This window comes from Ciconia boyciana, chromosome 14 (genome assembly GCF_034638445.1).
Source record: "Ciconia boyciana chromosome 14, ASM3463844v1, whole genome shotgun sequence".
NCBI classification, from domain to species: Eukaryota; Metazoa; Chordata; class Aves; order Ciconiiformes; family Ciconiidae; genus Ciconia; species Ciconia boyciana.
The window spans coordinates 1,085,261-1,099,939 of NC_132947.1; the positions used below are offsets into that span (position 1 = coordinate 1,085,261).

General features: G+C 48.0%; 1 protein-coding gene across 5 annotated transcripts; it reads right to left on the bottom strand.

Annotated features, from left to right (window-relative positions):
• Window positions 1–616: 616 nt before the first annotated feature.
• On the bottom strand, window positions 617–14,359 carry KIF3B (kinesin family member 3B). 5 transcript variants are annotated; one of them, XR_012045120.1, is made up of 10 exons: window positions 14,301–14,359; window positions 7,798–9,236; window positions 7,115–7,216; window positions 6,323–6,445; window positions 6,093–6,211; window positions 5,748–5,861; window positions 4,966–5,071; window positions 4,578–4,756; window positions 3,647–4,310; window positions 617–3,537 (listed from the first exon to the last, which is right to left on the bottom strand). XR_012045120.1 is itself a non-coding variant. In XM_072878974.1 (10 exons), the coding sequence occupies exons 3-10, from the start codon at window positions 9,178–9,180 to the stop codon at window positions 4,217–4,219; spliced, it is 2,220 nt and encodes a 739-aa protein (XP_072735075.1). In that variant the 5' UTR covers window positions 9,181–9,236; window positions 9,632–9,722; window positions 14,301–14,331; the 3' UTR covers window positions 617–4,216. The 5 variants fall into 5 exon arrangements, 4 of the variants coding, with proteins under 4 accessions (XP_072735075.1, XP_072735076.1, XP_072735073.1 ...); XM_072878974.1 differs by adding an exon at window positions 9,632–9,722 and having other exon boundaries at window positions 617–4,310; window positions 14,301–14,331; XM_072878975.1 differs by lacking the exon at window positions 3,647–4,310.
• Between the last annotated feature and the right edge of the window lie 320 nt (window positions 14,360–14,679).

Here is a 14,679-nt window from a genome sequence, read left to right on the forward strand (position 1 = left end):
CGGCCCCACCTGGGCCGGGAGGCCGCTGCGTGACCGCCGTCCTCGGCCCCGGCACAGCGGGCTCCGGCAAACTGGGGGGGCGGGGGGCGGCCGCTGTGAGGAGCGAGAGGAGGGAAGATGTCGGCCCCCGCCTGCCTCTGGCCGGGCGGCCGCGGCCTCTCGCTGCTCCCCGGCTGAGGGCTCCGGCTCTTCGCGTTTCAGGACCCGGGTTATGCCCTGAGGTTACTTCTCCCCAGGGAGCCGAACCGCCCTGGATATAGGGTTCCTTCTGCGCGCCCGTTATCGCCGCCGCCCTCGCTGCTTCCCTCTAGTGAGGAGCACCGGGGGCTGCAGGCCCGCCTGGCTCAGCCGCCCCCGAGGGGGACCCCGGCCCGGGCCCTTCCAGCGCCGCCGTCCCCGAAGGCGGTGCCGCCGCCAGGCCGTGTGCCAGACGGCAGCACAGCGTTAGGCACTTCTACTCTTACTTACGTTTTACCGCTTAATAATAATTTAGTTTGCCCGGAGACTTTTTTTTTTTTTTGGAAGAAAAATAACATAAACCTTTGTAAAACATGAAGTCAATGATCCCTGCCATTACTTAAAATTTAAGAATGAAAAACGGGCGCGATTCAAGAGATGCAATAAATCTTATTGACTTTATTACACATTGCATTTTAGGGTCACTTTACATTCCTAGACAAAAGAGATGATACAAATAAATACAAGCTGTAAAACTATGGACAGAACTATTGACAGGTTCTTTGTCTACAGATCACCTAAGAGAAGGTGGAGATCAGTGTATCTCCAAGGAGCTGTGAGTTCTCATGGACAGCCGTGCCCGCGGGGAGACCCTCGGGCACTTCGTTTCAAAAAGAACAGGGCCTGAAGAAGGTAATAAGCGCCTGGACCACAGAGTTAAACCCACCGCTGCACCGTGCAGCACAGACAGGACCAGCGTTCTCATTTCAGTTCCATCTCTGCATCTAATTACGGCTTTTGCAGGTTATCTTTTCCGATCTGTGTTTTAACACAGCAGAAACAGATCCAGGGGAGTCGCACTGAAGCGTTCAAAGCCTGGTGCACGTTAACCATTACAGACAGAAGAGAGGACAGATCCAGGTTTGCAAGTGTCTCGCTGAAACTCGGCAAGCACTCTATGTTCAGTGAAGGCAGACTTACTACACCTAAAAAAATACTGAACGCAAGTCTGATCTGATCTGTATAATGCATCAGCGTAGCCCGAGATGCTGACAGAGGTATATGTTTTAGAAGATTCAAGCAGCATGCAATTAAAAAGGCGCTAGACCTATGTTAAGGATTTTAAGAAAGTGCTTTTAATTCCTATGCTTCAGTGTCACGCAGTGCTTGCTCCCAGAGCCAAGGGCTGACTTCTGCCGCGTGTCACTTTTTTTTAAAAAGATCCCATTATACATATCAGAGCAAAGACGAGGAGGATGTGAAACATTCCTACGAAGAAACTATGACGGCGCACACTGTCCGAGGGCCTCTTCCAGGAGTTGGCTGGATTTCCTGTCTTTGGCCGTTAACCTGCAGGAAGCCCAGATGGTTCAGATAACACTCAGAGAGGGGCAAACGCGGCAGGAATGTTTCTTAAAAACTTCAACCCAGAGCTCAGTACATTTTGTACAGCTTAAGACAATGTGTTTTATCTTAATATCAGTGCCACTGAGTATCTGGTTGAGGGTAAGTCCATCGGAATGAGAATCTAAAAGCTTCTGTAACAATCTGAGACTGCCCATGAATACACTAACTGAATCTCCAACCACAGCTCCAATTTAAATACAATGACTAAATATGCAGTTTTATTCTTTTTCCACCCTAGTGAATTTCTTTCACCTTGCTAATGAATTTCTACAGAATTAAAAGCAGAGCCTTTCTGACGTATTAACCAGCTAGCTTATCAACACTAAAACGAGAACAGTTCGGGTCTGCACTCTGATTTCCACGGGACCGGTCCTGCCACAAGGGGAGTTTCCAGCATATGAGTTTAATACGGAATTCCCTATGGAATAGTAGCAACGGAGGAAGTGTGCGCATGTGCAGACACAGATGTGTCTGTGGATGCATATTCACATAAAACATATGTGTACATTGCTATGCACATATATGTGGTTATAGACTTTGTTGCTCTTTCAGGTTTTAGACCCCCCCCCTTGTTTCATTTCAATTCTCTGAGCACTTACACCATACAATCATATTTTAAAATGTCAAAGTACAGAAGATTATGTGCTAGAAAGAGGGAGGGGAGGGAAGAGAAGGTGACATAATATTATGCAACAAGAGCCAATTAAAAGGCTCTCTGTACATAAACAGTGCTTTATAAAAAGGAAGATTATGCCAGGTTTCCATGTTCAGGTTGAAAGAAATTTGTCAGATGCCTGCTCTCTCGATTAGAAGCAAACTCCTCTTTCCTCCACCAAAACTAATATATATATATATATATATGTATATATATTAATCTTGTGGTCCAGAAAAGCACTCCATGAATCAAAGCAGCCGAGTTAGCGTTTAACCGGGCCCACCTGGGCAGCTGGCTCACCGAGGCACCATGCCCGCAAGATGCAGAGGTGAGCTGTGCTGAGCGTTGGGTTCCTTCTGCTCATGGGGGTCAGCCAGAATGGAGTTCTCCAGCCCGGGTGACATCACTCAGCGGATACTTAACGAGCACACAAGGCAGAGTCCACACATCAGAGCATTTCTAAAACCAGGCCAGTCCTCATACACTCACACATGTCAGTCTGGAGGAAGTCATCAGTGAGGGAGAGGAAATAGGTAAAAACGTTCATAGGATGACAGCCAACAGCAACCAGAAAAAGTGACATCCCACGTCTCAATATACAGTGAACTAAAACTTACAGTGAGCTGTGAGACACTGGACAGGGACACCTTACTCTGTCCTCAGCCTGCCACACCAGCCTGCAGCGTTACAGGAGCCTGCTTTAGTCATAGGGCAGCTTTGCAAAGAGACCATCAAAAGCAGGAGTTCTTCCCCCCTTGTTTTCAAAGTCAAACCCCTGGAATTAACACCAGATTCCATTACCCAGACTCGGTTACATGTGCTGTCACTCCCAGCGGGCTCTGCATGGGCTGGGAGGTGCAAAGGGAAAGCTTCTAATGTGGAACAGGTGAGGCACAAAAGGTACCGAACGCTGAACCTCCTTAGACACCCAGGGAAGGGAGCACGCTTACGAGAAGAGCGCACCCAAAGGCAGCTCCATGTGACGGTGTTCTGCCCTCTGCCCAGCTTGCAGGGGAGAGCAGAGTCAGCCCTGTGAGCCCGCCAGGAAGATAGCTCTGAGCCAATGCTACATTTCCCACGACAGCGGGAGATGTGAGAAAATGGTTGTACGCCATCCCGCAGTTTAAAGTCTCAGGATGGACACTGGTTTGAAATGCCAGGGGTAAAGATGGAGGCAAGAGAGAGGAAGAAAGCTGTGGAGCTGGCACTGGTATGCAGATGTATTCTTTGACAAGGTGGTTCCTGTTGGTAGGGGTGAGGTCTGTAGGAGGTCAGTTTAGAGAAGCTCTTAGTTATGCCTGTAAACAAGGAAAGGACTTCAGTTTCTATTGCTTCCTTTCTAGAGAGCGCAAAGTTGTTTTCAAGACCCCTTTTTTGTCCTACAGCTCTAAAGGGAGGCACAGCTACCTGGTGGTGAGGACATGCTGACCGCTGCCATCCTGCCTGTTCAGACCAACTTCTTAACCCCAAATGTTGATGCCAGTCTTTCAAGCAGGAAGAGGAAAAACTATGCACCTAGTCAAGTTTGAACAGATCCTCTGCTTTTTAACCTCATTTGGTTCTCACTATGGAGCTCTGGAGCGGTGGTTCTGTTGAGATGACTTTCAACTCTGTCTTCTTATTGCCCGACAGCGAAAAAGCCCAGTGCAGCAAAAGGGCTAGTGCAGAAGGAGAGACGGTGATGCTGTGAGGTGATCCCCATGCTTCCCATTGCTTCTAATACACTTTAACGTACCTCATGCATTTCTGATTTCCTAACTAAAATCTCTTTCCCACAGAGGCCAAATGCTGAATTGCAAGCACGTATCTTCCTGTGGCTCAGTGCACCTGGACTGGCACAAGTCAGTTAAACAGCAAAGAGGCCATCTCCAGGGGAAAGGGGCTGGAGGCTGGCTGGGAGTTCTCTCTGCAGGTTTTTACTTGGCTCTGCTCTCGGAAGGCAAAGGCTGTTGGCGCCCTGGAGAGGAACTGCTGGTTTTACTTTGGAACCAGCCCTCGGGACTGTGGGTAGAGCTGAGAACTATGGGTGCCTGCTGAAGAGGATGCCCCTGATTTCCTTCCAGTTTTAGGCCTGAAGAAGTAAAAATGAAAAAATAAACAAAAAGCCCCAACAATGTCACCTGTTACTCACCAAAATTAATCTTCCAAAAGCTGAATTTTTTGACTGGATTTATTCTCTAATCAGTCTCAGCTTTCACTTCTGTCCTCTGTTCCTTTCTCTCTCTCTCTGCTTTACAGCTAAGCTCGCCTTAACTTCACTGGCAAGACGTGCTGACAAATAGCAACTGTACTTGCACCTCTACTGTTGGCTGGTCTGCTTACTAAAAGTCCAACTCACCTGGGTTTTGATTTTTTGTTTGCAGTGCTCTCAAAGGTTGAAGCGTCCACCTGTATCTCATCCTCATCCTGCAGAGCTGCTTCTAGAGCCGCCTGAACTTTGGGAGCAATGGCTGGGCCTTCATAGTCTCTCGTTGTTCGGCTGGGCATGTCAAGTTCCAGCAATACGATGTTCTCTGCCTGAGACAGTGAAAGCAGAATCAAAGCCTGCACTTTTTCACACAAATTGTTTCTTTTCCCTCCAGAAGCTTATTCTGAAGTACTTTATAAATGTATGCAGGACACTGTAAAAATTTACATCCCACAGAAGAACTAACAGTCCTCTGAAATGCACATTCCCCCGAGCAGGAGGGTGAACACACGAAGGTTGTAACCACATCTGGGCTTACCCTGTACCGAGCCTCTGGACGAATCATCATGGACGTCCTGGCGTGTTGGCTCAGTGGCCTTTTGTATCCTACAGCAGATACCGGTCTTTTCATCATCTGCTGGTTACTAGACAAAAATGGATACTCGGTCTATTATACACCAGAACCAAAGACTCCTCTTGGAGTTTATGAGCTAAAACATCTGCAAATTCCCCACAGAAATACATTTAAAGAGAGCAGAAACTACCTAGGCTGCATTTGCAGGAACAGCTCTCTACAGTCAGAGACAAGAAGATAAGATAGTTATCCCGTGTCATCTCTTCCCTGCATGAAGGGGAGGATTGCTACCTATTTTTACTATACAGACCGCAGCTGCACTCAGCTGCACCCAGCTTTCTAAATTTGCTGTAGAGAACTTTCCGTGTAGAGAGTCAGGATCTAGCCACGGCTCTCATAATGATGAAAGCTTTCCTATCTAAACCAGGAAAGAAATATGACAGGAATTTACTGCTTTTTTAATGGCGAATGCACTATTACATATATTTTACATATAATTATTGGGCTCATCTAGAAGAAAAATCCTAATCTGCCAAGAATTTTCCTAACCATACATTCCTATTTTATTCAACCTACTAAGAGGAATAAAATTTTTTATTTTATTGTGCAGCAAGAAGTTACGAACTCTGGAGGGCCAGTTTAAATCCCCAATTGAACCCCTATTTTGGGGTACCTTGTTCTTGGCAATTAGAGGGTTTTCTGTGACCTATAATTCCATCTCAAGAAAAGATGAGGAGTACACTCACTCCAGACGGGTTATGGGATGCAGTTTCCACTGGTCTTCCTCTTCATCAAAGAATGATCTGTTCATGATCTTATTCTTCTCTTCCAAGGGAATAAAATTTTCAATAATCAGGTGCCTACATGCAGCCACAAAAATGGGAAATACACAAGAAACATAATTAGCAGATGACTTTCGCCACTGCTCCTCTCCCACTGACTTAATACAGCCCTGGAAAAGGAGGAATGTTTTGGTTTTCTCATGTTTAAATCTTGTTCCACAAGCACGTGCAATGCAGTCCCTCCACTCCCCACCCAAAGAAACCATCTCTGTTATAGCTAATAGCAGGCAATGAAATGGTGGGACTTACTTTAGCTTCAGTTCCCTGGTAAGTTCATTCTGGGTCTGTTCCAGTTCCTGGCGCTCCTTGATGTGCTCTTCTTGGAGATCATGGATCTCTGCCTTCACAGCTTGCAGCTTGGAGAATAACTGGAAGAGACAACAAGAGCCAAAGTCATAACTTGCCAATGTTCCTTTCACTTTCACACACGAGTTGATTTTATTCCTAACCCACGAGACATGGAATAATTTTCTTTTTACCTTTTTGAGTTTTTTGGTCTTTATGTCCACCTCTTGCTGAAGAGAACTATAGGTCTCCTTCAGCTCTAGTGTTTCCTCGTCCCGACTTTCCATCTGTTGCTGGATCTCTCGCTCCCGACGTTTCTGAAGAACGTGACGTATAATATTAAAGACCACAATTACTTTGCCACCTCCAGGCTGAGATACATGAAACTAACGCTCAGGATGTTTTTACTTCCCTGGGTTCCAGGGCTTTTGCTTTAGCTTCTAGTTCTTCCTATCTCTTGCCTTAGAAAGACCAGAAGCATTAACTCTTCTTTGTCTTTATGTTGCTACCAAAATCAGATAGTGTGAGTAAGTGCTCAAGCTTCAGTTAAAGGAATTAAATGTCGTGTTCAGATTCTTTTTTTTTTTTCATCAATTCGTACCAGTCATTGCACTTAAAGAATCACCAACAGAAAAGAAACTTTCAGCACACAGTAAACATCCCTCCCTTCAGCTAACAGCTAAACTGTCACTCTCTGAGGTCTTCCAATTATTTTTTCACTTACAGACAGCTCCAATCATGATAGGACATAAATCTTTAACATGAAAAGCTGGAAGAAAACTATTATAAACCTTATTTACATGTTTCATACAATGACAAATAGGACACAAGCCCTTCCCCCCTTCTTTTAAGATTAATGATTGCCATCAAACCAATTGTAGGGTTAACCCTGGGCAAATTTTCTTATCGTTTCTCCCGATACAATGTTTTATAAAAGTTCTGCAGCTAGGCTTTTTAGACAAAATAACAAATGTTCTTCCTTGTACCTGTTCTGCGATTTCCTGTCGTTTCTGTTCCAGGATTTTCTGCTGTTCATTTGTGTGATCCACAATATTTTTCCCTCCCACCAGAAGCTTGCTTTCCATTGCCTGAAAGGAAAAACCAAGGTTATAAGTTTCTCTCAGTGGCCACAGAATATAACTTTCTCTCCTACGGATACAACTTCTTCAGGGCAGCTCCCTTATTGAACATTCTCTTTCAAGTCAGCTGCTACAAGAATTACTATTTCTTAAAATTCCGATAAAACTGTGGGATTAACGAAACAGTAACTTGCTTAGAATTACGCATTGCTGCAATGCACGGCAAAGCTGGAGAACCAAAAAGCGTCCTCTTCTGTAAAAAACTTGTTAATGATCTGTGACATGAAGCATTTTTTGTGCTACAGCTTATGAAAAGATGTATCATCACATTTTATTGTGCTGATTGCGTAAGATCCTACGAGATCAGCACATAAGAACAATGAAACAACTCATGAATATTGAAATATCTAATTAATGGTGGAAATTTCAACTTCTGTCTAGAAAGAGTTTATTTTAAAATCTTCCAATCTAAACACAAATCGCTATCCTGGAAACTTCTTGTGAAATATCTTTCCAAATTGGGAAACCCTCTATTCTCCCCACAGCCTAAATAAATTGCTTTCAAAAAGTATGACAAGGAAGAACTCTACCTTGATTTTAGCACTCAACATTTCTGTTGCTTCCTTCTCTCGCCTCAGGTCCTCCATTTTCTTCTCCTTCTCTTTCAGCAGTCTCATCTTTTCTTCTGCTACCAAGCTGTGATCCTCAACTATAGCCTTCTTCTCAATCTCCAGCTTTTCTTGTTGCTCCCTCCAATAGTCATCTTTGTCATCTCCTTCATCCTCCCCCTCTTCAGTGTCCTCCTCCTCTTCCCCACCATCTCTCCTCCTTTCCCTCCTCTTTCTTTTGCCAATAGACCGTTTTTCCAACTGTGCCTTGAGTCGAGCAATCTCTTCCTGGAATTCTCGTAGCAGAGCATCCTTAGGATCCTCATTCACTCGCGGCTTGTTCTTGATGTTTTTGGCACGATTGGCATATCTCAGTGTTGTCAGAGTCTCCTCTACGTTGTAAGAGGCAGGGCCTATATTGGCCACCATCACGGTTTTGGCATTGCCACCTAATGAGTCTTGAAGTAACCTAGTCAGCTTTGAGTCCCGGTACGGAATGTGTGTACTTTTGCCATCTACTAGGGCAGAGATAACATTGCCCAAAGCTGAGAGAGAGAGATTGATTTTAGTAGCTTCCTTCAACCTTTCCCCCTGTGCTCCGGTCTTAGCTTGCCGCTCACTGCCTGCAAGGTCTACCAGGTTGAGTTTGCCAACACGGATGTGATTCTCTCCGTCAAGTCCTAACTCGCTGCATTCGATAGTGATCACAAAAATGGCATGCGATCGAGAGCTGTGTTCATTCATGTTGGTGGCACCAACTGAGCGGTTTTGGTTTCCCACGTTCATGACGTGCTCTATCTCTTTGACGCTTTTCGTAACAAAGGAGGACAAATCCTTAACGTATACACCTGTGTCTGGTCTCTCCTTTAACTCCAGCCGCTTGGACTGATCCTTTGATAACAAGTCTCTGATTTCTTCTTGGTATATTTCCAAATAAGAAGCTCTAACTAGGTATTGCTGATTTTGAGATCTAGAGATGTGGGTGAAGATGTGATCGAATGAATTGGGGATGACCCCTCTTTTTTCAGGATCACCACGCACCCCTTCCATCGTATACGTTTTCCCTGTCCCAGTCTGCCCATACGCAAAGATTGTCCCATTAAACCCTTGCAGGACAGAGTCCACAAGAGGTCTGAAGGTCTCATCGTAGAGTTCAACCTGTTTGGAATTCCAGTCATACACAGCATCAAAGGTGAAAGTTTTAGGCAGTTCATGAGATGTTCCCCGCGGATTCTTCACCGAGACCTGCCCTAACTTGACATCCACGTTAACAACTTTTTCATACGAAGCTGTCTTCTCTTTGCTATTCATTGGCCGGCATCGTACCACCACCCTAACAGACTCAGAGCTCTTTAACTTAGACATGACAGCAGGTCTGTGGCTGGTGTGATCTGATCGGTGGATGATCCCGTGCCAGAAACCTAAAACAGAAACAAAGGAGGAATATGTGAAGGCAGTTTTCTGCAGGTGCCAATTTTTCACAAAGCCAAAGATTCGACTCATCTATTCGAGCAGCGTTTTGCATTCATTAAGTTGCGAGGGATTTTGAAGAATAAAAATAAGGTGCAACATGAAAACTTTAGAAAGGCCTGAACTGAGACAGTATTATTTTACCAAAGCCTGTCCATCAAACGGTATCATTTCTACAAGCTCTGCTGCAAAAAATCTTCATCAAATCACATCTTTACAGTTGGTAGACATCCTTTTCTTGACACTTAAAAATAATCATAATGCTTTTAAAACTGCTTATAAAAATAATATAATACTTTGCCATTGATTCCCTTTGCGGTCAGGCTTTTTGTTTTAAATCTCATACTTTGAAAATCCAGTACAGGCTTGCTCTCTCCGTATCGTTCAGGCTCTTGAAAGGGAATCAGTCAGGTGCTTTGATTAAGTGCTTCACCTACCTACCAAAATTCAAGAGAGACTGTAAATTATAAATACAGTATTTCAGACTCGCCTCTTCTTACACCTCCTAAGTATTGATGAAATCTTCTCATATTCTTGAGATGTTTATATTGCAATCCCCTCACACGTGATGTGATGTGATGTGTCATCAGGACCATCCTGCCACAGAAGGTTTAAAACCTATGCCTGGGTTTTCTTAAATGACAGCAGTTCCCTGGAATGCCACCCAAATGCTTTTTTCCTCTTGTGCGTTACACTTTCAAAGTCACTTTCTAGAAGCCTCCTTACAGAATAATAGATCCCTAATTGGGCTGCAGCAGCTGCGAGGATTCCAGATAAAATCAGTAAATAGTCTGTCCACTTCCAGGCATCCCCTGAATAGTCTGCATTTCCACACTTGGGAAAACTGACGTTACCTTTCCTTTCTATCAAGAATCAAGTGAAAATAATTTACACGGAAGTTTTCACCCAGTCTTGCAATCTAGCTCGCTACAAAGGAAATCATTAAAGCAGCCAAACGTAGCACAGTCTTCCAACGCTTGCAAATATGGGAAAACAAACCAGCAAGGGGAGAGAATTACCCCAGTGGGGCGTGCTCCGAAATCAGTGGGCAACAAAGAGGAATATTTCCACTGCCTAACTGCAGCGAGGCGCGGGTGCGTGCTGCCGTAGGATGCCTGTTCAGTCTGTGTCGTGCCCCCACCAAGGCCACTGCTGCAGCCCGGTAAATTCAGGCCCTTCACACCCCAACGTTCAAAGTCACTCCTGGTCCTGTGTTTGCCTCGGGGGACACCCAGGCGAGGCGCAGCCGCTCCCCCCTGACGCTGGACGGCCGCTCTCAGCACACCCACGGCCCCAGAACTCCTCGTCTTTCTGTTCCACTTCCAAATGTCCTGATCAATGTGGATCTTGCATTTGTATTTTTTGCACAAGTATCGTCAGCACACTTAAACAGAGAGCAGCATTCCCCGCTTGCATTCAGCAGGGAGCAGAAGGGAAAGCTGTAAAGGTGGAGTAACCTACATTAGGCCTCGTCTAATGCTCAAGCAACCAGAGGACATCAGGGTGTGAAGTGGACACCTGCCAGGATTTGCCCTTCGCAGGCTTTTGAAGGTGAGTTTAAGCTCCTTTCATATCAATTCTTATAAAAATTTCATAAAGCACTCAGCCCTTCCAGCCCACCCTCCTCTTTCTGTAATGTGACTGCCCTCTGTGAAAGGATCCTGCAAACCAACACCAGCGTCCTCCTCAGCTAGAACTCGCGCATCTGTTTTTATGGGGAAGCTGAAGACAACCGTACTCGCTTTAGATACTTCAAGCGCAACCGTACACACAGATCAATGCTATTATTTTTTCTGTTGGCAATATACTTTTACCAGGATTTCCCATAAAAGCCAGCTCTGCCCAAGCACGCTGACCTACTGAAACACACTCCTTGCTCCTGCTCTGGTGTTCCAGCTGAACCAGGTTTACAAGATTCAGCATCAGCCTAAACTCACGTTGCCATAAACCCACTTCACAGATCCGAGTCCTTCATGACTCTGGGTGGAGAGGAAGAAACGCTGTTGCATCCCCCAGTCATTAGCACAATGAGCTGCCATTTAAAACAGAACAAAAAGACTGTGTTACTGCTAAAGCGACAGCCTTACACGGAAGATCTAAACGGCACAGCTTGTGGAACGCCGTGTGATTTCTAATAAGCTTTTTTTTTTCCAAAAATATCTTTCAGGAAGAGCTCCAAGATCCTTCTGCCAACTGGAACTAAATGTACAACTAATACACACTGGAAACCCCAGGTAGCGCTGGCACGCATTCAGTCTGGCCTCCTCAGGACGTTCTCGCTGCTCCGCTGGGCAGCAGCTGGGTCTGACCTGCTGGGTCTGCAGCAACCCATGCATTTTGTCTAATTGTTTTTTACTCAGTAATTGCATGTCTCAGGAGAGCTTCTCAAACAAGGTGACAGAGAACTTCAGGAGCAGAGCGAGAGGACTGAGAAAGGAAGCAGAACATTTCTAGCCCAAAATCCAGACTGTCAATCTGCACTACAAAGAATAACACAAGAGTAACAAATAAACAAGTTTAAGAATTGTACGGAAACCTCAGTATGGCTTTCGGAATTTCCTTGGTTTTGTGAAGGGAAGCTCCTTGTCCTCACTACTCCCGTGAAAGCGCGCGGTAGCTACCAGGAGGAAGATGAGGAACGTGCGTGGCATTGACAAACTGGACAATCATCCAGAAGAAGCACTTCACCACCTGCACAGTGAATTCAAACTACTACAGGAATTTTGGATTGCTACTGAATAAAAACATTTCCTTCCTAACTGACAACTCCAAATAAAGACGACTGTACTGCCTGACTCACAAGGAACACGTATTCTAGAATACCAATGGAGAAAGAACACGTGAAATGGGGACAAGCCTTGCAGAAGCATAAAAAGCATCTCTCCCTCTAATCACCATGAATAGGTGTATACGCAAATGCACACTTCCCCTTCCACACCTTCCTGAGGTATTCCTATAGCTCAAGTTCCCAGGAGCCAATTTTTTTGGACAAGTTCACTTAACAACCGATGCTTCATTTATCTGCTTTATTACAGTGAATGGTCACATTGGCAAATACTCAAATTAGGCATGAATTCTGAAAAGCAGAGCCTTGATTTATTTTATATAATTAACAGCTGAAATACTATTCTGATGAGAAGTGCTGCTTTGTAAGTGATGCTGACTAACATCAAATGATCAGAATTAAGTTAATCTTCACACAGACTGCTTTTTTACAAGAGCATACATTGCCGTCCACAGGCTCACCTGGAAGTTAAAAGTGAAATATCCAGCGTGTCCCCTCTGTGACAGCTTTGGCAGAGGTATACATCGAAGAAAAATTATGTTGCGTATTTGCTGCTCCTCTGGGTGTATCTCATCAACGTGAGCTTCACAATCTTTTGACACCCTTTCCCCATTTCACTAGCAAGTCTCTTTTTATAGTCACAGATAAATTATTCCATCCCTGATTTGGGCTATTTGCACAGCAACCTACCACGACTTGTCTCCAATTATTTTAGCTGCTGCTGTGAAGTTTACTGGAAGCATAACAAATGATGTTTCTTCTCAGACTTACCCAAGTGCGTAACCGAAAAATAAAACCAATTAGTGTTTGTATTCCCCAGAAACTCCACGGCAGTGTCTGAGCTGCCCAGAGCGGCCAGACAGGGATGGCCAGCAGAGCTGGGAAGGCCACAGTGCCACTCGCTCTCCTGCTACAGGGAGGGGCCTTCGTCCATGAAATTAGTTCAGCCTAAAGCGACCTGGGCCAGGTACCTAAGCGTCAAGGTCAAGGCTGAGATGAATGCATTTGAAGATGTGCTCCAGATGACCGAGAGGGGAGAGTGGGCAGAGATCACAGCATTTTTGTTTGCTGCAGTTAATGTGAGGTTCTGACTGAAAAAATAAGCAATGCCACAACCTGAATGTAAGCTAAGGTAACCACTTCTCGTCAGAAACCTTCAGGAGTCAGGACCCGACGCTCGGCCGGCCGTGCCCAAGGCACGCTACGCTCTTACTGGGCACGCATCACTTATCCCGTCCGCCTCTGGCAGGCTGAAGTCCTGAGGCCTCTCCGCTTCCTGGCCTAAGTTTAAAGATCTCAGGAAGATTCTGTTGGCACGCTGCCTAAACCCGTTCCTCGCGTCTCTCCGCGCATCCCCAGGTACCACTTAAAAAAATTCCATCGCTTTCCTGCAGTTTAAATCTTTCAAATATTCGTGGGTTCGTAACGTCTTGGCTTAGTCGCTCGTGTCTGTTACTCCTCTGTAAGCCAACCGTCTCTTCCCTTGTCGTTCTCCTCTCGCCTCCCCGCCGGACGCACCGCGGGCCGAACAGGACATCCCCGCTGCCGCTGCCGGAGCTGGGCCGGCATGTGCCACCTCTGGCACAGCGTGCCTTCCGCTGCCGGGGCACTGTGCGCCCCGACCTCACCTACCGTGGTCACCTCCGTCTGCCCCAGCACGGCACCCCACGGGGGGCCCCCTCCCCGGGGGAGGCGGCGGGTACGGGACCCCCGCTGCAGCCGGGACCCCGAGTTCCTTTCTGGTTACGGGTTCACCCCAGCATCACCCGTCGCCCTCGCAGCTGCGACACCGGGCGCGGCGGGAAAGGGATCCCGGAGACACCTGGGCCCCCAGCTCGGGGGACGGGGACAGCGGGCCGTGCCCGAGGGGGCGCGGCGACGGGGCGGGGGGGGCACGCGCCCAAACGGGACCACCCGCCCAAACGGGGCCCCCCCGCCCGCGGCCTCGCCACAAGGCAGCCTGGCCGCGGGCAGGGCCCACCGCCTCCCTCGCTCGCCGCCCCGGCCGACAGCCCCGCAGGCGAGGCCGTGCCCACCCGCGCAAACGGGGGCGGCCACGGCTGCCCCGCGCTGTCACACCCGCGCGGCGCCGGGGGCGCGGCGGGTGCCGGCGGGCCGGCCCTCGGGTGAGCGCCCCGGGCCACGGCGGCTCCTCGGGGCGGGCCCCCGCCGCACACGCGCGGGCGGCGGCGGGGCCCACGCACCCGCGGCCGGGCCGGGCCGGACTCACCTGCGCCGTCACCATGGAGCCGCGCGGCCGCCTCCTCCCGCGGCACCGGAAGCGGCGGCGCGGCCCCGCCCCCCCCGCCCTGACGCACTTCCTTGGCAACGCTCGCGCCCGCCCCCACGCCGGCGCTTCCGTAGCGACCGGCCCCGGCCGCGCCGCCTCCCGCCGCCGGCGGGGCCCGGATGGAGCCGGGACAAAGGGGCCGCCGCCCCCCCGAGGCCTGGCGGCGGCCCCGGCCCCGGCCCCGGCCCGCACGCACCGCGCGCTCCCGGAACCCTGAAGGTCCCGGTTTCCGCCCCAGGGGAGCGCTGCGCGGCTGCTCGGCCCCAGCCGGGCCCGCCCGGCCGAAGGGACGCTGAGGCGGGAACACAGCAACGGAGGA

Excerpts from the sequence above, each read along its gene's own strand:
- KIF3B (XM_072878972.1), bottom strand. The coding sequence starts at position 9,180 with ATGTCTAAGTTAAAGAGCTCTGAGTCTGTTAGGGTGGTGGTACGATGC. Across the intron at positions 6,212-6,322 it reads AGACCAAAAAACTCAAAAAG|TTATTCTCCAAGCTGCAAGC; the intron begins GTAAAAAGAAAA and ends TGTCTCTTCCAG. Across the intron at positions 5,862-6,092 it reads ACCAGGGAACTGAAGCTAAA|GCACCTGATTATTGAAAATT; the intron begins GTAAGTCCCACC and ends GGCTGCATGTAG.